Source organism: Ambystoma mexicanum, chromosome 4p (assembly GCF_040938575.1).
Source record: "Ambystoma mexicanum isolate Mex_15411 chromosome 4p, UKY_AmexF1_1, whole genome shotgun sequence".
NCBI lineage: Eukaryota > Metazoa > Chordata > Amphibia > Caudata > Ambystomatidae > Ambystoma > Ambystoma mexicanum.
This window is the reverse complement of record NC_090927.1, coordinates 1,113,694,575-1,113,718,357: the sequence shown is the minus strand read 5'-3', so window position 1 is coordinate 1,113,718,357 and position 23,783 is coordinate 1,113,694,575. Positions and strand designations below refer to the sequence as shown.

Below are 23,783 nucleotides of genomic sequence, written 5' to 3'. Positions count from 1 at the left end.
CCATTTAAAAGCATTGCGTTGCTCGCTGCAGCGCCACGCTTCACTCACCTGTCCTCGAGACATCTCCCGGCTCCATCGCGGCTGTCAGTATCGGATGCCACATCTCTGCACCTTGGGGAGAGAGGAAGAAACAAAAGGTGAGCAGAAGGAACACAGAAGGAAAGCCTGATTAACAGCCATAATACTTACCGGCTTTTCTTCCACATTTCGGGTCAGCACCGCCCCGTTGGCAGGTACCGTACCCCGGCCCCTATGGGGAAAGGACAAGAGACATTTCTGGGGAATGATAAGGACATTTAGAGGGATCGCCCTCATCACTACTCACCTCGGCAGTTTAACCCCTCGACGCATCGCCTTCATTCTGCACCTGAAATAAAGGACAGATCACAGGTTAGAAAGACAACATAAAGGGGGCCTCACTTGAACTTTGAACTTTCATACTTACGGTGCATCGCTCAGGAAAGTCAAGTGGATTTTGCCAGCGCAATTCTGAAAACCAGTGAAGTAACTGGACAAACGCGCGCCCCTGTACCAGAAGCAGGATGGAGAGTTCATCCTTCCAAACCATAAGGTGAGCTTAAACCGGGGTTTGGAGGAAGTTAGAGAGGAACGAAGGGGGAAAGGGGGGAGCTAGCACACTATTCTGCAGACTGTTAATCCCCTTTCTCATCTGCAGAAGGATATTCCTACGGGCCAGGCAAGCACGATTTGGAGGTCCTGTCCAAACGGTGTTCCGGATCCTGCGCATCACGCTAGAAGAGGCCACAGCAATCCAGACTAGACCAGCGCCCCCGTGGGAACCAGGTGAGCGTTACAGATTTGGGGAGATATTGATATTTTTATTTTTTTAGAGAGAAGGAGAGGGTGGAGTCGAAGATGACCCCAAAGTCCTTAACCTCACAGGTGCCAGCAGGTAGGGGGCCCAGTGTGGGCGCCCAGAGTGAGAGAGAGGGAAGGCGGGAGCAGGTATCCCGACGAGGAGGATCTCAGTCTTACTGGCATTAAGGCAGAGATCATTGAAGGCACACTATTCCTGAATTGGGGACAAACAGTGTGATATGAGAGAAGGAGCAGAAGATGCTGAGGGGAGCCTGAAGGAGAGCTTGGTGTCATCTGCAAAACACTGAAGGTTAGAGCAGAGGATAGGGATGCGGTGGGTGAAAGGTGCCAGGTAGTGGTTAAAGAGCCTGGGAGAGAGGTAAGACCCCCGAGGAACACCACAAGTAAAGAGAGAGCTAAAAGAGAGGAAAGACCCAATTTGGACCTGGGCGGGTCGATCGGTGAGAAAGGAGGTCAACCAGGCAAGGGCCTGACGAGAGATACCGAGATTGTCACAGAGACGATTGAGCAAGATGGCACGGTTGACTGCGTCGAAAGCAGAGGATAGAGCAAGATTGGTGAGCAAGTCTTCACAGGTGTTCAGGAGAGCAGTGTCCATCCTTCTGGATGCTCTGAAGTCAGACTGGTGGTCATGGAGACAACCAACAGATTCAGTATGTAGATTGAGCCAGGAGATGGCCAGCTTTTCCAGGGCGATAGTTTGCCAGAGATGAGGGATCGGCAGAGGATTTCTTAAGAAGGGGGTGCATAAGGGAGTGCGTCAGGGCAGAGGGGAAGGTTCCATTTGCAAAAGAGTGATTGCAGAAATCAGCCAAGGCTGGAGCAAGGGTGTCGATGTTGTCCTTAATGGTTCTTGGAGGAGCAGGGGAGCACCTGCTTTGACAAGACTTTCATAGATCGGACTTGTCTACAAACATCGTCGGGAGTGAAAAGGGGAAAGGAGGTGAAAGCAAGAGGAGAAACGGCTGGAGAGTGGCCTGGAGTGGTAGAGGGAGAGGAAGAGAGAGTGGACAGGATATCCTGAGTTTTAGTGGAGGCCTGCACTGTCCTGTTGTACAGCAATGATCTACACTTGCTTCCGGGTATGAGCATCATAATACAGGTGTTGGTGTGTCTGGGCCATCGGTCTACATAATATATACCTTGCCTTGAGAGTGACCACATCTCCCTTTGCTTGACAACATAACTTCGAGGAGTTGGCGCAAACGCTGGGGGTGGTGAGACCCCACAAAATGCCATCTCTGTTTCAAGCAATCGACAGATAGTGCTTTGGGCTAAAATACTAACAGAGATTATATAGCTGCCCTTTATGTCCACTTACTATTTATAAGTGTTTTTCACACATTTTCTCCATTGACTTTAAGTCAGTAAGTATTTCAAATAAACGCACAAATATAGCGAGACCAAATGTCAGCAGGAAAAAGCAAAACAGTAAATTATGAATTTAGAATTTAGTTTGATCCACCCCACAGGAATGCCAAGAATGCACTAGCAGTTACACTAAAACAAGCTTCAAACTTTAACAGGAAATCTGATAAGGGAGTATCAAGCTCTAATCTAAGATAAGAGAAAATCTATGGAGGAGATAAGGTAAGAGTGAGAGAAGGAATTCTGGCAAATTGTGTTGAGTAGCGAATTGGCTCGATTAGGTAACTCTAATTTTACTCATGGCTTACTCATTTTAGGGGCCTATATGATTTTGGGGAGGTTTAATTTAAGCAATGTTTACCAAGCGGGTCGGGGTATTACCTGCCCCGGTAATGCCACTGCTGAAAGGGTAATGTAGTGTGACTGACCCAAAACCTGAATGATAAAAACAATCCCAAGCAAGTCAAGTAATTGATGCACCGATTGCAAGGAAAACACAGTTTTATTACATGCAAAAAACGTCAGATTATCCTGTAGTACCGACCTAACATGGAGCTCACCCCACCCAAAGAAGTTAGATCTTTTATAGTGAAAACATGCACATTAACATAACTATGCATAAAACAGATTACAACATTGTTCCACACTCCCCATTGGCTAACACCTACATATATGTCTAATCATCTCCTATAGTCCATTAACCTATTGGTCACACATTATCTAAACACATTTGCCTAAAAATGTGACCTACTACATCATCACTTGGAACTCAGGATTTGATTAACTACCAGGTAATATTCTTGACCATCACGTGATGTACACCCCTCCGTCGGATCCTGATCAAAGTGTGACTAGCGAGGTGAACTCTGCTTTGATAATACAATGGCTCTCCTCCTTATACCAGACACTGTGGCATGCACAAAAAGCTCCCTGCCCTTATAGATACATTTATTGGCATCACCTCTGCTCCTCCCATTCCAAATCACGGTACACCGTGTATGTCTATTATGTCTACTCCTTTATCACTCTGGGAACCCACGGGCCCATGAATGACGTGATCGGGACACCACTCTTATGTTTAAATTTTGCTTATTTATTGATCCCTAGATTGCAGCGCCTGCAGTTTCAAATAGAATGACCACTCTTCGGGTGAGGGCAGAAGTGCTCTAAAACTCCACTAGGCCTCTTGGCATCACAGAACCCCCATGCCCTGCTCACATGAATTCAACCTTTTAAAGGGGCATCCCTACCCTTCCTCCCTGGACCCAACATTCCTTTTGCAGCTCCTAAGAGCTCTGCAGCAACTTGATTAACTGTTATCGACGCAGCGTGACTACCTATGGCCTTGACATGATACCTTCTCTCTGGGGTGGTGGGGAACTTGTCTCAGAATCAAATGGACAGAAACACAGCTCCATGTTAGGCATATTTTGTAAAATTTCACAATCGCATCCTGTACCATACCCTAAAATCCAACAAAGCGGAATTCCTGCTACCTTAGTACTCGTACCTCGCCTTTACCGCAACACTTCTCTGACACCATCTCATGTACCCACCTATACCTGATACCTACTTGCACATTCCTTAAAACATAACACCCTAAACTACCACTAAATGCAATATGCATCACCCTATCTCTCGCTGTGAAACACTTGTGTATGAGCGCGATACAAATAAAATATCATATCATCATATCTTTAACCTCTGCGACGGCAACACAAATACATTGTTGCTCTTTCTAAAGGGCTATATGGTGTTTCTAATATGTGTCAAAGCTAACTACAAATGGATACATGTGCATTCTGCCACGCAAAATGAGAACAGCTAGCAAAAGGATGACTGCTACTATGTTTTTCACAATCTAAATCTTTTCCTCTGACTGGCAGGTTGCACATGCATCCCAACAGTAATATTGCTATTAGTACCTACGGCACATTATACGAGGGTACTAATAGTGTTTTTTTAAAGTTGAGAAACAGTGTGTTCACTGTTTCTTAACTTTGAAAAAATGACAAATGCCTGCCATGGATCAGGGACAAGGGAACTACACATAGTCCCTTCTCCTTTCCATGGCGGCCATAGCCGTGTCAGTGACGTGCCAGGAACACTAGTGCTCCCGGTGCTAGTGAAGGAACAAGCAGCGCCAGGTAAATTGGGTGGGGTTGGAGGGGAGAAGAGATGGGGAAAATGGGGGTGGGGTGGTGGAAGGGGGTGGGGATCAGAGGAACGCTCACTTACCTGGTAACAAGTGGGGGAAATGGCGGCCTCCATTTCCGAACAGGCTTGAGCGGGGCTTTACTATGTGGTAAAGCCCCTGTTCTAAGCCTCCTCATTGGTTAGGAGGTCAAAGCCTTAGCCCTGCCAGGTACTACTAACTAAGCCTGGAAGAACACATTTGGCTGAACCTCAAATTACCCAAAAATTCCCTGTATTCAGGTGATTCAGTTTTGCCTGAACATATATGGGATTCAGATGAACGATTCAGATTAAGCTTTTGAGAATTCATGTTGATGAACTGTAGGTTTAAACATAGGGTTGAAGAGGTCACCCTTTTTCTTACAAGCAAAATATTAAAGCAAACCAAGTATTTTGTTAATAGGCTATGTCAGGAGTTTAAGGCCTGCCTGTTTCTTTAATATAATATAGAAACCAAAATTGACTCTTTGGTTGCAACTGACAAAACTTTGTAACCTTTAAAAAAACACATAGTTTCAAACTCTCAAAAAGTAGCACAAATAAAAATGTGCAGAGAATGCACTTTTTATTTGCATTACTTTGAGAAATGTAAGGGTCAACATATTCAAAAAGTTGGCCTGCGCATTTTCAGGGTGCTATGCTGCAGCACACATATACACTGGTCAGCACCCTTGCATACATTCGGTGTTAGGAGCATGTATGACACTCCCGCAACTCAAAGGACTCTTGTCAATGTGATATGTTTTGTGTTATGTGTTTTATCCAAGTTACAGAGCTCATAACATTGCATTCTTACCTGACTAAATGGTATTCCTTCAAGGAAATCAGAGTCTACATCATAAATGCTTGACATATGTCTGGCTGTACCTCAGCACTACTGGCCTTTCCGGGGTCTTTGACCTACAGCCATGGACTCTCCCTATTATTATATACATAACCACAGAAGTCCTTATAGAAGAACAAGCACACTCAACAGGATGAAACTTCATACACCCCTAATTCATTTAGATGTCCGTGGCTTTTATGATTTTCCTGCATTATAATATTATAATATTATAAACCTCAGTAATACACAATAATGTGTTCACCTATGAATGATGCAAAGTTAGACCCATGCATGTTTGACACGTGCTGACTCTCTTGGTCTGACATGCAATGTAACAATTCCCCACTTCAACTTTACTCATTTGGTCAACTTCAGAAAGATGAAATACTGGGTTCTTCTTACCCAGATTCAAACCAGGGACCTGTAGGTTACACATACATTTCTGCAGAAGCTGCATTAATCTACTGAGATATCTTACTGCAAAGTTTAATGTGCTGTCCTTCTTGATAACATTCACATATGCAGAGGACTCAATTTCTTCTCGCTAGCCGCCTCCCTGCTTCACACGATTCCTCCCTGTCCCCTATCGTTTCTCTTCTTTCCTGAAGCCTTTCAAGTAATTCTGTGTGTTTTCTCACCAATCAGCCCAAACCTGCCTGAACCTCTCCTTAACGTCCCTATACAAATATAACCCTGAAAATAGATTTGGTCAGATTCGAGCTGGAGGAAAATGCTGTGGAGAACCACAAATACACCCCAATCTCACTAGGAGATTTGCAGGAGCCCATGGAGCACTTCTGAGAACGTTCGTCAAGGCTTATTAGTAGCTACGGTTCCTGCAATCCCCAGATTGGCAGGCGAGCATAATGAATGTCATCTAATGTTTACAGAGATGGAGCTCAGGGCAGCATTGCTGTCTCCAAAATAAGTAAAGGCTGCAGGTCCTGACCACTTATCAATCAACCTGTTCGATAGGATAGAGCCCTGAGGGACGCTGCAGGTAGAGAGTGAGGCGGAAGAGAGGAAGGGGCCCAGTTGCCCCTGGGAAGGTCGGTTAGGTAGGAAGGAGCTCAACCAATCCAGTGGCAGATCCGCGACCAAGGGTATCACAGAGCCGCTTTATGAGGGTGGCATGATTGATCGTGTCAAAGCAGAGGACAGATCAAGGAGGAGGAGAACAGAAGCAGTATTGGAATCAATGTTTGAGAGCAGGTCTTCACGGGTGTTCACAAGAGCAGTTTCCGTGCCTCTGGATGCTCTGAAGCCAGGCTAGTGGTTATGGGGACAGCCAACAGATTCAGTATAATGGGTCATTTGGGAGATGACCAACCTTTCCAAGAGTTTGCCCAAGAAGGGGGTAGTGGAGGTAGGGTAGGCAGGAGGGGTCGGCAGATGGCTTTTTTAGGAGGGGGTGCACAAGGGAGTGCTTGAGGGATAGTGGGAAGGAGCCAGTGACAAAGAAGTGGTTGCAAAAATCTGCCAAGGCAGGAGCGAGAGAGCAAATGTGTCCTTGATAGTTCTGGAGGAGCAGGTGAGCACCTGTTTGGAGAAGATACTCATAGAACAGACAACTTAGGAAACTTCATTCGATGCTATGGGCGAGAAGGAGGAGAGTATGGGGAGGAAGAGAGGGGGGCAAGGGAGGCCTGAGAGCAGGTGGGGGAGTAGAGAGAGGGCAGAGGAGAGGGAGTACTGGATTTCCTGTGTTTTGGTAGTGTAATGGGAGGACAGTGCAGTACAGAGGTACTGAGATGGAAGAGGAGAAGTGGAAACTGCAAAAGGATTGGTGAGTTTGTTACAGATTTTGAAAATTTCAGCCGTATTGTTGGTGGCCCCAGAGATGCAAGCTTGCAAATTATATGATATGATATGGCATTTATAATGCGCCTATACACAAGTGTTTCAAGGTGCGACACCTTATGGGCCCTTTTCTTGGACTGGATGTGGAGACAATATTGCCTTAGGAGCAGGCGACAGGTCACTTTGTCCATGGATGTGCTTGAAGCCTGCCACTTCCGTCCAGCAACTCTACAATAGCATTTCAGAGAAGCTTGGTCAGAATCGTACCAGCTGTTGCACTTTGAGGCCAGCTTCATGCGGATCCTCATGACAGGCGCAAGGGTGTCAAGGGTGTTGGAGATGGAGAGGTGAAGGTTAACAAGAGATGTGTCGGTAGGAGAGTCAATAGCATGGGTTGGAGGGGGGATGAAAGGGGCAGCAAAGGCAGCAACTGACACTCGCTTCATTGGTCAAATGACTGAGACGGAGATTGGCAGTGCAGGCATAGGCTTCAACAGGGAGCCAAGTGTGATGAGAGGAGAGCATGGTCAGACCAAGAGAGAGGTGTAGTGAAAAGGTTGGAGATAGGGATGCCTGCTGAGATGAACGCATCCAAGGTGTGTCTGGCTAAGTGGGTCGGACCAGAGGGAGTGGTGAGGAAAAGAGAGTCACAGAGGTTGCAGAAGAGTACAGTGGCCATATCGGAAGAGTCAAGATGAATGCTGAAGTCTCCGATGAGGAAAAGCTTGGAGGTAGCAAGACAGGTGCAGACAAATCAGAAGCACGTCACACAGGTCGCCGAGACAGGGGGGTTGCAAGAAATTACAGTCCATGGTGTGAGCTGGAGCGGCACTCGGAGTCCATCCATCATGCAATCCACCTTCTCATCCTTTTAGTTTACCTCAGTGATCAGGTGACATTGCAGCAAGACAGTTGCAGACAAGTCAGGTGCACATCCCAGGTCGCTGAAAACAGGGTTGGTGTCTTGATGCAGGGCTTCCCATGCTTTCCTAAGTGGTGTGAACCATGAAGGGCCCTCCACCATTGGGGCCATGTCCCAGTGCCTGCAACCAGCCGGTCTGCAAAACCCAGCAGAATCGCTGCTGAGAATTCCAGCTTCCAGCTTAGAAGTGACCAGGAGGGACAGCTGCCGCTCCTACGGCACCAGGCAAGTATATACTAGTGCACTTGTACCCTCTGACCAAACACGGGTAGATTAAAGTCTGGGAATGCAGTGGAGGAAGCCTGAACTGCTACGCCCTCAATGGCACTAGTTGTAGAGGGGCATCTTCATTGATGTCAAGCTTATAGTATCCAGGAAAGAGGACCCTTTTGCTTCACAGAGGCCATCACCACGATAGTTGCTATTTATCGCAGATAGACACAGGAATTCTGCTCACGAAACTCATATCTCCCTTGGTTCCTGCCAAAAAACTTCTGCTTTCACCACTTTTAATTGGATTAATTGGCATGAGTATCTATCCCACCTCTGCTTCGCACATCCAGATCATTCATAATACAATGCTCACACCTTTCCTTTTCCTGGTGCACCGCAGATCCAATTTGGGGAAGTAGACAACAGATATCCCAGCCACAGAGTCCCTCTCCAAACGGGGCAGACGCCCATCATAAGTCAGCAGAGTTCTCACCCCGATGATATACTCAGCCAAAGTGTAATGGTCACAACTTCCACCGACTGAATATGCCTGAGTTGATCCTTTCCTCCTTAACGCAGGAAATTCCTCATTCCATCAGTTAGCACTAATAAACAAGAGCTTCTTGCAGCCAGCGCTTGACCCCGCGTGAAATAGAGATGGGGTTGAAACAGATCCTCCCGCAACTTGCCACTCAGACCCTTCTCTGCGACAACGGTAAATATGGCAAGCGTTCTCCAGCCGAGATCCTCAGAATACCTCCTCTGCCGTCTCGTAAAAAAATAAAACTGTGCTCCATGTAGCTTCTATGTTGTGACCCATTAATGGACCCGGATGAGTACTCCGCTCTGGATACACCAGAAAGCTCCACATGCTGCACATTAGCTGGACCCGCATTGGGGCTGCGGAGACATCTGACAGTGGTTACAGGCACGGAAATCCCTGACCCTTATCTTCGGGGTCACGGCTGTGCTCACCGCAGCATCAAAAATAGCGGCAGCACGAAGCCAGCTAGTGCACCAGAGCAACAGTTAGTCACGCTCCAAGTTCTGGCTAGGTGGGGCCATAGTAGGTCTTCACTTCGCCAGTGCCTTTCATTGTTTTGCAGCCGCATAGTACTTTAGGCTCACCCCTACGCAGAGGAGCAGCTGCATGCCTCTGCAGGAAATCCAGCCCCCCTACCGTCTAGAAGTTGGAAGCTTGAGATTGTGCCATGCTTGACACTAGCAGTTGTGACCATACACAGTGAATATTCGAAAGAAAGTACCCACTGAGAAAGCCCTATCAAATTTATTCCCGAAGAAACGACAATCTGAGGGAGGAACTCCCCGAAGGAATATGAAAAAGAGCAAAAGAGAAGCTGGTGACACCACAAGAGACGAGCGTGACGCACTGAGAAGACTGGTTGAAGAGAATGCATGGACCTTACAGAAACTGATGATGAAGTTAAGAATCAAGTAAACTTTTGCATGCGAAAAGAAGATTGCACGTGTGAGAAGCACTGCAGAAAATGTAAGCCGTTCAATAACTGTACAGATGCTGTAACGCAAGTAGATTAAGTAATCTGAGAAGCAGGCTATACATAGTAAATAGACTGCAGGCAAAGCTGGGCATCAGTGTCACGAATCTCGTAAACCCGGATCCATGGAGAAGAAAGGCCGAGAACTGTTGAAGCAAGAATTTGCTGAGATCATGGTCTGGTACCAAAGCTGAAGCAACCCAAGGCTGGTTATCTTTTCTTGAAGGCAGCAAACGTGAGAAGCTGAATCATCCCTTGTTAAGGTGCAAAGAAAGAACACCAAGCATGCCAACTTATTTTCATTTAAGACATTTAAATGCTGCAAAATGGACCAAATCGTGGTCTCCTGTCACGTGAGCCAAGGATGGAAATAGAGTTGAGCTTGGAGTCCTAGAACAACGATAGTGTGTGCTTGCACTCCCTTATATTCCCAGAGACACGAATACTCTGCAAGGCAAAGTTCAGAGACAATCTTCATGGCAGAAGGAATGGGTGATAAGAGACGTTGGGCTAATTGGGTGGGGATGTAAAGTGAAGTCCACCTCTTGGCACCTGGGTCTGAGCTTGCGTGCTGCTAAGTGAACCGAATGTTCCAGACATGAGCGTGCCGAACCAATTATAGAGGGCCATATAATGAAGGGCCTTATAGTTTGAAGAACATTGATATACCATGTACTTAATAGTGTTGAAGATGACACGTTTTAGATGTAGGCATTAGTTGTCCACCTGACAGTAGATATCCAATCACAATCCCACCCCATATAGAAAGTATAATTAGATGTTCCCCTTGAACGTAGCACAACCCCTCGTAGGTTTTTCTCATTTGCCACGTAGTATGATGTCACCTATAACACATTTTTTGTATATAAATGTGTTCTTATGAAGAATGCACTGAGAGCTTGAGCGAACGTCCGTTGATGTCTGTTGTAAATCCCTGTTTTAGATAATTGATATTAAAACAGCAACCTTTGCCTTCTTGCTGTGTTGGTTTTATTATCTGTTTTCAGAGTTATTCTGCATCCCCTTCCATTGCATGCACGATACCCAAAGGGCTCTACGCTTATGTGGTAGCAGCGCGGATGCTTAAAAGATCCAAACTGGTTTGTCCCCAGTCTTTCGAACATCCAAGTATCCTCTGCCATTAGCCGAAAAGATTGCAGGGTTTCCTGTGACGAGCGGCCGAATAGGAATAAACTTGCAAGAAGAACCAAGACGGTGGGCAGGTCACCTTTGACAAAATCCCTGCTCGGTTTCCACAAGCGATCTGCAGAAGGAAGGTGAAGTGGTCAGATTGGAGGAGGAATCGATACCGAAGGCTTTGAGTTGATTAACGAATGAATGGTGAGTAGACTAAGGGGAATGGCAAATGAAGGGGATGCGGTTGTGATAATGTAAGTAACGGGAAATATTGTGTGAAGGAAAGATAGCGCCTGGAGTCCTGGCTCAAGGGAGTTTCAGAAGGAGACGTTTAAAATCCCAACAGGGCTGGAACAGAAATATATAATGCGTGAACAGGTTCACGTCAGGTGATGTCTCAAACCCTGTAGAGGGTATAATTAAAGGCGAGAGAGAAAAAGGTGACCACAGTGTTTATTAATGTGTAAAGTCGACTAGTCTGTATCTTGGTTTTTGAGTAAAAATATCGAAGAGCAATAGAATTTGTGACATAATTGGAAAAAGTTGAGGAGCTATAGTGACTACCATAGTGAAGTGGTTGGTACCAATCCAAAGGTAGAGATAGCTAATTAAGAAATTAGAGGCTTGAGCAGCGATTGATGGTGCGCGCTCATATTTTTTGTTTTAAATACGTTGAAAGGGCCACAGGCTATGCCTCAGTCACCAAAAGTATTTCACTATTTTTTGTACCTACATTATGACACATTTCAAAAAATAAAACAAAAGTGTCATAATGTACGTACATACAAAAGTCATAACTTAACACCCACTTGACAAAATCAATTCAGACTATGCACAAACATTCAAGGTTGGGTTTATAATCTTTCTGAAAACCTTTGTCCACATTCGTCAAACGGCAACAAAGTTATAAGCCATCTTGAAATGTTGAGACCCCCCTCTAATTTTGCCCTCTCTTGACAAAATCCCACCCACCTTTGCAAAAACATGAATATCTAGGTTACAATCTTTTTGCAAACTGATGTGGAGATTCCTCAAATAGCACCACATTTATAAGCCTTTAAAATATTTGGGGCCCCCCTCCAATTTTGTTCCCTCTTGACAAAACAGCACCAAACCTGGCAGAACCATTCAGAGTCAGGTCGCGGATATAGGAGAAGAAAAATGCAATTTTTTTGGCTTTTTAAGGGCATATCTCATCAAATCCTCATCATCCCTCAACTCTCCAGAGATTGTTTCATTAGTTTGGTAAGTGCAATGTTGGGTTTTTTATATTTTTTTTATATGTTTTTACTGCAATGTTCGTGGACAACGGCAGATATCCGCGAATCCAACATGGTGGGCGTTTCCCAAAAATATGATGCACCTCATGTTTTTTACAATCCAATCAGCGGGCACGCCCGATGTCCGTGGACTCACGCCGGCCCCTGTGCCAATCAGAGGCCCGGACCGAATAGGGAAGTGAATCCGCGAACCGAACCCAGATATCACTCATTTTTTACCTACTATTTGGTTATTTTTAAAAACACTACCAGGCGTATTTGCACCAAATTTGCAAAAGCATGCTTTTTGGACCAAGCCGCCGCTCCTGCTGCAAATTTGGTGAAAATCCGTCCAGCAGTTTGGGCTGTAGACGTGAGCAAATCTTTTTTTCCATTGCAGGTATGGGAAAAAATTCAGATTTTGGGACCCCCCCCTATAACTTTGCCCCCTCACCAAACTTGGCAGCATCAATCTGAAGGGCCATATACTTTTTTTGCAAAGTTTCATAAGGATGCATCCAGGGGGGGCCAAAGTTATAAGGTGCCCAAAAAGTGCTCTTCCTATGGCTTGAGCAACTTAACCATAACTACAGGCCCGCTACAGCAGACCCTGTAATATTAATGAAGACAAAAATACATACATACATATATCCTTATAGCTATATAACACATATATACATCAAATGCATTGGTTAACTGCAGTAGCCAGCCACCCCAACTCAGACCTCAAGCTCTGATAGGGATCTGATGGCCAAACACAGTCCCATAAAGATGATGTTTTTTCCTTTAAGAGCAGGGCATACCTCCCCTCCCTCCCAGCTACTCCGGAGGGGCTGGCCAACCCTAGGTGCTGCTTTGTTCATGACAACACCCTATATCCACGTTGGGTGCCATCGCTAGCACAATCGTGGGAGGGCACAGGAAGCACTTGTCATGTGCCACCCCATGCCTCAGCGGTGCATTGCACACTCACTGCTGCACCTCAGGTGCATTATTGTTTTTTTCCATGAGGTTCCCAGTTGCTTCTTGAGGGGCTGCCATCACCGCTGCCAGTCTGGGGGAATTATATTATCTTTGTGGTGCCCCATGCCCATATGGTATGTCGCACACAATCAAAGTGACTGCCCGGTCGTTGTCTTTACTCCCTTCAGGGAATTTGGTGGCAGCGGCCAATCCCCTCCATCATTGCACCTGAGCAGTGCCGATGGGCGGACCCAACCCAGCTCCTGCTCTTGCTCTGGCGCTGGAGCACATCTTCACCTGGGCTGCTACAAGGGACATTATTCCCTTTGCCGGCCTGCCGACCTGACCCCAACTGACCAGAGGCATCTCCATTGGCCTTCTTCTATCTCCGGGGATGCTCCTTGCATATGCGGCCTAGGAGCCTGGATCTTCACGGTCCACCCCAACTGGCCCCAGGGCGGTCTGTAAGGCCCCAAAGCTGCACTACCTGGTCTGGATTTGCCCCACTCAGGCCGTCCAAACTCAAAGCTCCAGGCTCCACCGCACACACTGCCTGGGGTTTTAGTTTCTGGGCGCACCAGGCCTCGCCCCTGGGCAGACCGATACGCAGTTGCTCTTACCAAAAAAGAAAAAACTTGATAAAAAAAAGTTTAAGACATCAATCGATATTGTCATTATGAACTGAAATGTATCATATGAACTATTCTATGTATAGTGCACATTTATCATGAGTAAAACTTAAAGAAACTTATAACACAATACTCTTGTTGGTAATATGCGGCCATTGATATTTGTATTTTGCATTTAGTTTTCAGAAGGTTCTTCTGGATGGTGTGCCTGTGGGCTCCACATTAACAATAATCGGCATTTTTCCTTTGTGATTATATATAGGTCCAGGTAGCCAAAGACCTAACCCATGAGCACTCGAAGACATTAAAAATACATAGTAACAAAGTTGCAAAAAAGTACAGCAGGGCATCCCAACCCGTTGATTTCCGGATGCCACACTCGCTTGCAGGCCCTGTTGGTGTCAGGGCTGCACCGGACACGCAGCTCAGCGTTCACAGCTCATGCCAGGCCCCAACTGGCATAGGCGCCCAACTTATACGGTCATCATATCACATGGGGTACTCTAGGCCGTGGCCCTTAGGGAGCACATCGCACTGCCTCCTGTTCTCTCGGATCATTCATGCCTTCCCCCTTCAACCGTTATTTCCAACGGTTTTTCTTCTTGTCTTAGTTCTCTTCCCTGCCCAGTCCAAACCTTGGATCAGGGAAACCTGTCCATTGTTTTTTACTCTTCTAGGTCCCATCGAGCCCCAGAGTGCTACTGGGTGGTATAGTCCATGGAGAAACCACTAAGTCTCACAGTAAAAACAAAACACTTCCACACACAAAAGAATATACTTTAATTTACTAACTTTCTCGCAGGGGGTGAGCAATGCAAATGGGCCAGGGCCTACATGTTCATGCTTGTTTTAATTAGAAAAAAACTGCCAGGCAAATAGTTGTGTTTGTTAAGAGGTTATTCAGTAAATGTAAACCTGTGCAACAAGGGCATTTATGAAACAAGTTAAGCAAATCTAGAAAATGTGATCTGTACTCTCCATTAGAGAGTAACACAGTACTCGGTGGGCATGGTAACAGTGAAAGGCAGCAACAAAGCTGGTGAGAACAATCTCTCTTAATATCTGAAATAAAAATATTAAGAGCCCCATGGTGAGTTGTGTCGCGGGCTGGTGTGGCCCATCTTTGAACTATGCAAGCCGGAGAGTTTGTCGTGCAGCGGGTTGGATCCCGGTTTCCATGTCCATCAACAGTGGCCACTGACATCGTGGTCATCCAGACAGTTTTACATATTTCAAGAGTGAAAATTCAATGTAACATTACATTCCTGAAGTTGTCTCCGTCTTGGAAGAGAAAATGGCCCCCGCAAGACAGGTATGTTGCTTGGGCAATAGAATGTTGGTGTGTTTGAAGAATGTGTCTCAACAAGATGTTTCATTTCCTAATCATTAGACCAGGCATGTTGTAACCATAGAGAATCCGCTATTTAGATCCTGAGAAAAGACATTGAGATGGAAGCTGGATACGAGTCATTGACGATTCTCGAGTTTGTTTCTTGACCTGCAGTCAGATACCATAATCTCTAGACCAAAGTTGTTCCGCACAGGGAGAATGCACTGTGTCCATCTGGAGCCAGATTACAGGAACTTTGCACTGGTGCAAGTGAAACTTTGCACTATTTGCCCTAGTACTGAAAACATTGGGGCCACATTAGAAAACCTGTACGCTATGAAATGGGCTGTTTTGCATGGTATTAACACTAAGGCCAACATTGACCTGTTGCTAAAATCATATACTTTCAAAGCATTTTTCCAAAAATCTTTATTAGCAATAGGGCAAACTTTGCCCTGGTTGAGCATTATATTGATAGAAGGGGTTTGGCTAATGCCATGCTAAATTGCACTTGCCATAGTGCACATGTCTTCAGCTAGGTTCCCCAATGTTTTTTGCACTAGGGCAAACTTTTCCCTAGTGCTAATACTGTGCAAATATTTCATAATCTGGCCCCTTGAGATCAAAATGGCACCAGATTCTTGAAATGAGTGATGTACGATTCCCAAGTTCCTATACCGAGATTATTCCAAAAATGATGAATACTCTAGTCCCTCCTGAAATAAAAAGGCACCAGAAACTGGGCACAGGGGATATGTGGCTCCTGAGTTGTATAACCCACTTTGTATTGGCATAGAACTAAACGTAATAGAGTGGGTAAGTGATGAAGTATATCTAAATGGATTTATTTTCAATAAAAGATAAAATGAGGAAATCGAAAAAAAGAGAGCAAGAGAAATTGGGAGGCCATTCTGCACAGGCAATGGAACAAGCAGTGGATAAACATAAGGACTAATCATGGTTGCCAGTTCCCATGAAAAACACATATTCCTGTGTTAAGATTGAGCCCAAATTCAGCTGCGCGTAGGAGTTGTATCTTCTTTTTGATGTACAATTTGGATTGATAAGATAGATGCCCGTGAAACTGAGAAGTTTGAAATTCCCCCCATTATTATCAGGGTACAAGTTACTATTATTATTATTATTGGGGTATATATTAGGCGCAAACCTAACTTCGGGGTGCTTTACAAATCATAGGCAGAAGGATATGGCGTGGGAAGCAGATCAAAAGGGAGCGGGGAGCTTACAATGGGGGAGCGGAAGGGTGGGCAACTTGGCAACAGGGGATATACAAACAACAAGGGGCGCAGGCAGAGGGTGCACATCGCAAAGTCTCATATTAGGGTGCGTGCCCGTTGTGTTTCTCCTGTCAACACAGACAAGAGGGTAATGAGAATCGGTTCGCAATTCCTCCTCAGTGGTCTTGAATTCATCTTTTTAGAAGGCTGAATGTGCTTCCTGCATGAACATTTCGGCAAATGCAGTGTATTACATAAGCAGTGAACGTTGTTTTACAGCTCAGCGATGAATGGTTTGTAATCTTAATTTTACAATTTTATATTTTGTGGCTACATTTTTGGCTAATGGGCACATGTTAAACCTCACACATTTACAGAATTCCTTAGGCTTGCTTGGAAACCACGTATGTTGCATGGGGATGGATTTCAAAAAGCTAAGACATAATCTACTTTGAAGGTTAGGTCCTTTCCTGAAGGTGGTTAACGCTTTTGGTTTACTCATGAGAGCTAGACTCGTTTTCAAAAAGGTGAAACAGGAATCTGAGTGTTGTTGATAGTGAAGGAGGTTTAATGACTGCTGAGTTTATTAAGGATTTCCTTGGGGCCAACTATGAGGATTTTGGTTTTGTCTCAGTTTAGACAAAGGCTGTTGGCGGCCATCCAGGCCTGTATGGTGGAGTAGACGGAGTCTAAGGCTTTAGCGTCCGTATCGTAGGTTCCAGGGAGGGGGAGGAGGACCTGAGTTTCATTGGCATAATTGGTGCAGGCTATGCCTAATGCATCTGGGATGTCAAATAGCCGTTTGTTAAAAATATTGTACACAGTAGGAGAGATACAAGAGCCCAGCGGGACTCTGCAGTGAATGGTGGTAGGCGCTGCGTAGGCCTGGTCTGTAAACACTCTCACGGCTCTCACTATGAGGAAGGAAGAGATCCAGGAGGTGGCTATATGGAAAAACTGAGCTGCAGCAGTGGGGTGTATACATAGGGTCCTGTTGTCCACTAGGCCAAATGCCACAGATACGTCGAGTAGGAGGAGTAATGCTGGTTTCCCTTCATCAATGATTTTGCATAGTTGGTTTTAAGTCCAGTAGGGCTGATTTAGTACCATGGCCTGGACGGAAACCCAATTGACGCTTCCCTAGAATGCCGTTAGTTTCTAAGAAGTGTTGGACCTGAATGTATGCTGCTTTTGTAGAGAATTTTTAGCAGGAAGGGGACTGTGGTGATGGGACGGTAGTTGTTAGGGTAGGTTGGGTCCAGAGATCGTTTTTTTAGTAGCGGGCATACCCACGCTTCTTTCAGGCAAGGGGGGGGCCATACCTGAGGTGAAGGAGGCATTAATGAATGTAGTAAGGAAAGGGGCTTGGGTTATTATGCAAACTTTTATGATATTGGCCAGGCAAATGTCACCTTTACAGATGGAAGGTTTGATGTGTTTGAGTAGTGTGAGAACTTCTGTGTCTGGGACATCTTTGAACTCGAAGGATGAGTTGAACAGGGTGGGAGGAGTGTTGGCGCTAGGGGTGATAGGATGAGGAGTGCGAAGGGAGTTTTGGCTAATTCTGATTTTGTTCTGCAGCAGGTTTATTTTGTTGAGCATAGTCGTTTGTATGCAAGAGCACCACAGTTCATCTTTGGGGAAGACCTGTGTGATGGGAGCCCGTGTCACTAGTTCCCTGAAGATGGCAAACATCTCCATGGATTCCAATTTGGCATTAATAATTCTGGTGTTGAAGGAGGTGGATTTTGCTAGTATGATGGCTTTTATATATTGGGTAGCTATCTTGTTGAATTCTTTTTTGGTGGCTTCTTGGGGGTTCGTTTGCCATTTGGTGAGCACACTGCGCTTCAAGGCGCGTAGTTCCATACATTCAGCTGTGAACCATGAGTTGGTATGTTTTACGGATTTAGCTTTTTTTAGGGACAGTGGGGCTATGGATTCACCAGCCTTCTTGAGTGTAGCATTATAACTTTCAGCGAACACAGTGGGTCGTTTGAGAACGGAGGTCTGATGATTCTAGTTAGTTGGAGGTTGCATTCATTGGGTGTTAGAACGTTGGTACACAGGTCTAATTCCTGGTGGGTGTCATCAATCACCACAGGTATACAGTCAATTAGGCCGCTCCCTCTATCAGTATTTTACTAAATTGGGGGTTTTAGATAAATGGAATTTAGTAACAATGGGGTGTTCATACTGGCCCATAAAGAGAATGGCATTGGAAGGGGCAGCAAATATGGCCCCCTTTGGCGTTCCCTAACGCTGGTGATAAAGCACCTTGTAAAAATAAAAAAATTATATTATAGAGTGTCAAGTTTAAAAGCTGCAAAATGATTGATTTGTAGTACTATGATGTATATAATTATTCAACATCAAAAGTTGACCAAGAGAAATCCTGGTGACGAAGAAAGACATTGCAATTCATTGATGGCATCAGCTCCGTCTTCAATATGTGAATGGAGGACGTGAATAAATGGTTTTAGTTTAGTGTCAGTAAATTAAAATAGTTATTTCCCTGATAATTGGTAGAAGGTCTTTCCTATTTTCTGGATTTTGGACAGTAGTTGAACAGTCACCTTCCTATGATGATAGTTTAAAAGGGTTATAGGTGTTTATAAGGAGGTCACTTTTCTCGTTTGTACATTAGTCGTGCCATTTTTACTGTCGTCGCTTTGGTCAAATTCTTTTAAATCAAGGGTTGCCCCCAAACTCCATCTAACCTACCCAACCACCTCACCCTGCCACCCACCGTCCCCTAATCCCCTACCCACAAACACACAACATATATATTAAAAATAATTTCAACCAGAATAACCACGGCGGAAAAATGCACGAATAATGTACAAACAAGGAAAGTGACCTCATTAAAAAGATGCTTCATCTACATAAAATAAAGCTTATAAACATGCCTGATGTGTGTCATTAGCATGTTTATGGAATGCCAGCTTGTGATATGCTAGGACCTCAGCAGCAAAAGCATACAGATGGTAATAAAATAAGGGGGGGGGTTCAAAGGAAAGCTTGTGGAGCCCCAAAAGTGAACTGTGAGTTGGGCAAACAAAAAAGTGCAATTATTTCTTTTTTTAAACAAGATTTTAAAGGACGGACTAACTCCATACCATTGATTTCTGTGCAACATTCTAATCTTCCTAATTTCACCTGATGGTTAGTGGTGCCGTACGTACCCCAGGGTCAAGCAGTTTAAAAACAGCTGTTGAGTCCTCACCAGATGCAATCAAGAGGTCCTGCCAAGAGTCTATCTATCTACTGTGAAGGCCTCATGAAGTAAGACATAGACAACAGATTCAGCAATCAAGCAAAATGTGTTTATAAACGTAAAATGTCAGGATGGTGTAAGGCCTTACTTGCCCTATGCTAAAGTGGGATTTCCCTACCTAAAGAAACTTAGGACAGTCTGAATCAGTAAGTTCAACTGAAAGATCTGTCTGTGTCCAAAACCTATATCTGTTCTCACAACTAAATCTAAACAATGTGCAGGGATGGCAGCAACAAACAAAATAGTGTTCCAAATAAAGTTCTGAGCTTAGTCCAGCTCTGGGCTTACTTTCGAGCTCCCCTTCCCCAAGTTTGAAGCAGTTCCAAAAAATAACTTGGGGTTCCCTTCCCCAAGGCTACAACTCAGTTCCAAAGGCCTTAGGGTTCTCTTCCCCAAGATGATAATACAGTTCTCAAAATGGACCTTCGGGTTCCCTTACCGAAGGTGACAACACAGTTCTCAAAAAGGCCTTAGGGTTCCCGCCCTAAGGCGACAACACAGTTTTTCAATGTCTCAGGTTTCCCTTCCGCTAGACGTCAGCTCTTCCAGCTAGCCAATGTATAAGTCTATCAATTCTCACGACCAGTTCCATGTCTCCTTTGTAATCCTTCAGGTTCAGTTGATATAGATTGCTATCTTTCCCATTCACTGTAGCAATCTTAGTCACAAGTGAAGATTATTTATCTGGACTTTCCTTGGCTTATCCAGACAGGGTCTTCGCGCTCTAGGCGCAGTTCTCGGACCAAATGGACCACCATTACAGGTCACACAACGGCTAACCCTAGGTTTCTTGCTCACACAGGTTTCTCTTTCACCACACCTGTGCTTTAGTTCTGCATTGACTCTGAATTCTCCTTGCCAGCCTTTTGTCTTTGCCACAGTTTATTCTTCCACACAACTTATTCTGGTCCACCATCTCGCTTTCACAAACTTCATAAGTGTTTATCACTTGCTTTTCACTTTTCATAACATGCTTTCCGCTTCTTCATAACATGTTATTCTTTGCCTTTAAATGTTCATTACGGGTGTTTCACACCTGTTCTCATTTCGCTCATGGGCTTCTTAATGCTTTCCTTCAGTTCGGTATTCAATAATGCTTGTAAAGTGTTCCTTTAATTCAGTATTCAATAATACAGTTTTCTCTTTTAAGTTCCTTGACTTTAAAGTTCAGCGTTTGTTCATAGTATTCCAAAAACACCCCTTTCTTTGGGGTCACTGTAACTTGCACATTCATTTCCAGTCAATCGGCATCACCATATGCCCTGCTGTATCCCCAGGAGCACCCTGGTTCAAGTGTTCCCTCTGATTCACTCACCGGTCCTCGGTGACTCCTCTGGGCGGTCTCTCTCTCTTCTCAGCTCTGCGTACACTTCTCTGCGTCTCTGCGAGCAGCGCTCGCCTGTTACCAATCCCGCTGTGGGGTGCCAGTAGCTCCACCTCTCACTAGCGAACTCTACCGCTGGCCAGCAGGACTTGTGAGACCTCCGTGCCCCCACTGTGGGCACCATGCAAAGAGGACTCAGTCAGCCTTGTCCCTTTCATGGCCCACTCGGGCCCTGCTGTCAAAGCTTCCTTCAGGCAAAAGCCAGGCTGGACTACAGGCAGGACCCTCCTCGGCAGCCCTCTTCTTTGCAAGAATTCACCCCTCTCGTGCCAGTCTCTCCCATCCCGGCATCTCTCCTGCTGGTTTTCCCATCCTTGTTGTTGGGCCCACTTTTTATGCATCTGTGACATATTAACAGGTTGCAGGTGCAAGCCCTTGTATGTAATTGCCTCACTACAATTACTGGTCATGCCTGACCCTCACAATAGTTTCCATGCCTCTTCCTCGTCCCAGTACTAGAGTGGTATGACTGAGGGGAAATAAAAGGAAGTGATTGGCAACAACCTAGGTAGGGGGAGGGTAAGGTTTACTCTCACAGGGGGAGAGTAAACCTTACCCTTACCACATCTCGCCTAGAGACATCCCCTTATTAAACCTCTTCCTATTGTCACTACCTTGATGATTTCCAGGGTCATCCTGGAAGGAGGAAAAGGGAAAATGATGACAATATCCCATGAAGGCTGCTGGGACTGAAGGTTCCTCATGGAAGTGGGGGATACTGGGTCTCGCCTAATGACATCCTCCTTCCATTCCCCAAATCTCCTCCACCCAGGTGATACCCCCTCGCATATCCACACCCACGGCCAGGATCTAGTAGTGATGGACATTCCCTGTGCACTTTAGAAGAGGCTATTAAAGGGAAAGAGGTGAGGATGCCCTCAGATTCCTCACACTACCTATCAGTCTATTCTTCTATCTTTGATCAATCTATTGCTTTCTTTCAAAGTGCCGACAGTGGATGAGGTGGATCCACATTTAGGTGAGACACAATCAGAACATTTGGTCAAAAATATTAATTGTATGCTACTGTAAGTGATAGTAAAAATGTCTACTTTTGAACCATAGGCTGAAATCCTTCCGCTTAACAGAAAAGAATGTGCAGAAAAGTACACACAGAAGATAAAGTTTTGCTCAACAAAGGTGGGGGATATAAAAACACAGTAACAAAGTGGTAAAAAGCAAAAGCCTCCCTCATAGATAAGTGCTTTAGTAAACCTTATGTATTATAATCATGCATATAACTCTACCATCAAGCCATAGGTTACTTTGGCAAAAAAACATGCTTTTTTCCCTCTGTCTATTCATGAAAATAAATACAATATATAGTAAAAAGTCACAATCTAGTACAAATACTGCAAGAGAAAACGAATGCATACCTACTTACCCACAATGGTGCGACCATCTCCTCCCAGCTTTATCCGGAGGGGTTTCCCCTGGGAGTCTTGCAAGTATCTCCCTTCGTGGTTCAAGACTAACCCTCGGTTCAGATCTACAATCTGAAAGCAAAAACAATTTGCAACGGTCATAAAAGTGGCAACATGTGTGCATTCATCTTTTGCTGCATGAGAATGGCAATCAGTCAACGACAAAAGATCAATTACCTCACGCGGATTAAATTGTAACATTTTCTACACAGGTGGCTAACGCTTTCAATGATAAGAAATAGTATTGCAGAGAATCATCATCTAACTTTGTAAAGACAATGCACTCAATGATGGTGGTGATCGGTATAGTTTCCCTGAAGTCTTCTCACAAATATCCAGAGGTCAAAGTGGGCGGGAGCGGTAGGGAGTTGTGTTCCTCTACTTTTTTTAAATTAAGTTTGACCGTTCGTATCCTATATCCTATAATTTTTTTTAAAGAAAAGGATCCGGAATGGATAAGGTTTAAAATAAAAGTGTAGCAAGAAGTTGAAACCTGCACTTCCGTGCACTATTTCGGGGGGAGGGGGTGTCAGCTGCTTCCCTTATGTTTTTGTGAGCTGAGAACCGTTTCTGATTCAAACCTGGGGCCTGCTGGGTCAGCTCCAACCTCACATCACGTTGAGCTATGGTAGACCTTCAGGGTTGCTGTTATTTTTTTCAGTGGCCTGCTTGGGACAAAGCTCATCCCCGAGCTCCATCATAGCCCGGCTCCTGCAGTAATCAGAATATTTATTTTGCATTTAAGCAACTTCATGTGAAGAATATTGCATGCACAGCATTCTCTGCAGTTAATGGGTAGTTGGAAGGGGTGGCCGTAATCTTTAGCACGCCCCTTAGCAGGTGCAAATGGTGGGTGATTAGAAAGTAAAGCTGGATGCTCTGGGAGACAATTACATAAAGTTAAGGCAAAATGGACCCACAATAAAAGGGCAGCCTTAACATATTTGGACAGACTATAAATAGACACCCGATTGTTGCAATGGGTTGGGTAAAACATGGCTTTCACCCAAGTCCTGATTTGATTTTACAAAAAAAACATCTTCTCCAGATCTGACTTTCTTTTCAATGAAAACCTGAACTGGTTTTTGTTACTGAGGCTGAATTGTATTACTTGCTGTGTGATGTAAAACAATGTGAGTGCTGCACTGTTTGTTACAAACAAGATATATGTGAGCCAACCACTCAGTGGTAAGGGGAATTAGCCCCTCCTTCAAATGAAGCACATCTTTAATACTGCGACTGCTTTGAATCTAGGTGCATTTTAACACTGCAAATGTTTTGAATCTAGGAGTATTTTAATACTGCAAATGTTTTGTATCTAGAGCATCTGTAATACTGCAACTGGTTTAAATCTAGGTGCATTTTAATACTGCAAATGTTTTGAATCTAGGTACATTTTAATACTGCAAATATTTTTAATCTAGGTGCATCTTCTCCTACCTTGCCAATTATTTAAGCTC

General features: G+C 44.8%; 1 protein-coding gene across 1 annotated transcript in view; it reads right to left on the bottom strand.

Annotated features, from left to right (window-relative positions):
- Nucleotides 1-23,783, bottom strand: part of FNDC1 (fibronectin type III domain containing 1) — a 962,270-nt gene that overhangs the window by 472,480 nt on the left and 466,007 nt on the right. The window contains exon 10 of the mRNA XM_069606705.1: nucleotides 22,284-22,395. Coding sequence (XP_069462806.1) covers nucleotides 22,284-22,395 — 112 coding nt within the window. The remainder of the gene's footprint in view (nucleotides 1-22,283; nucleotides 22,396-23,783) is intronic.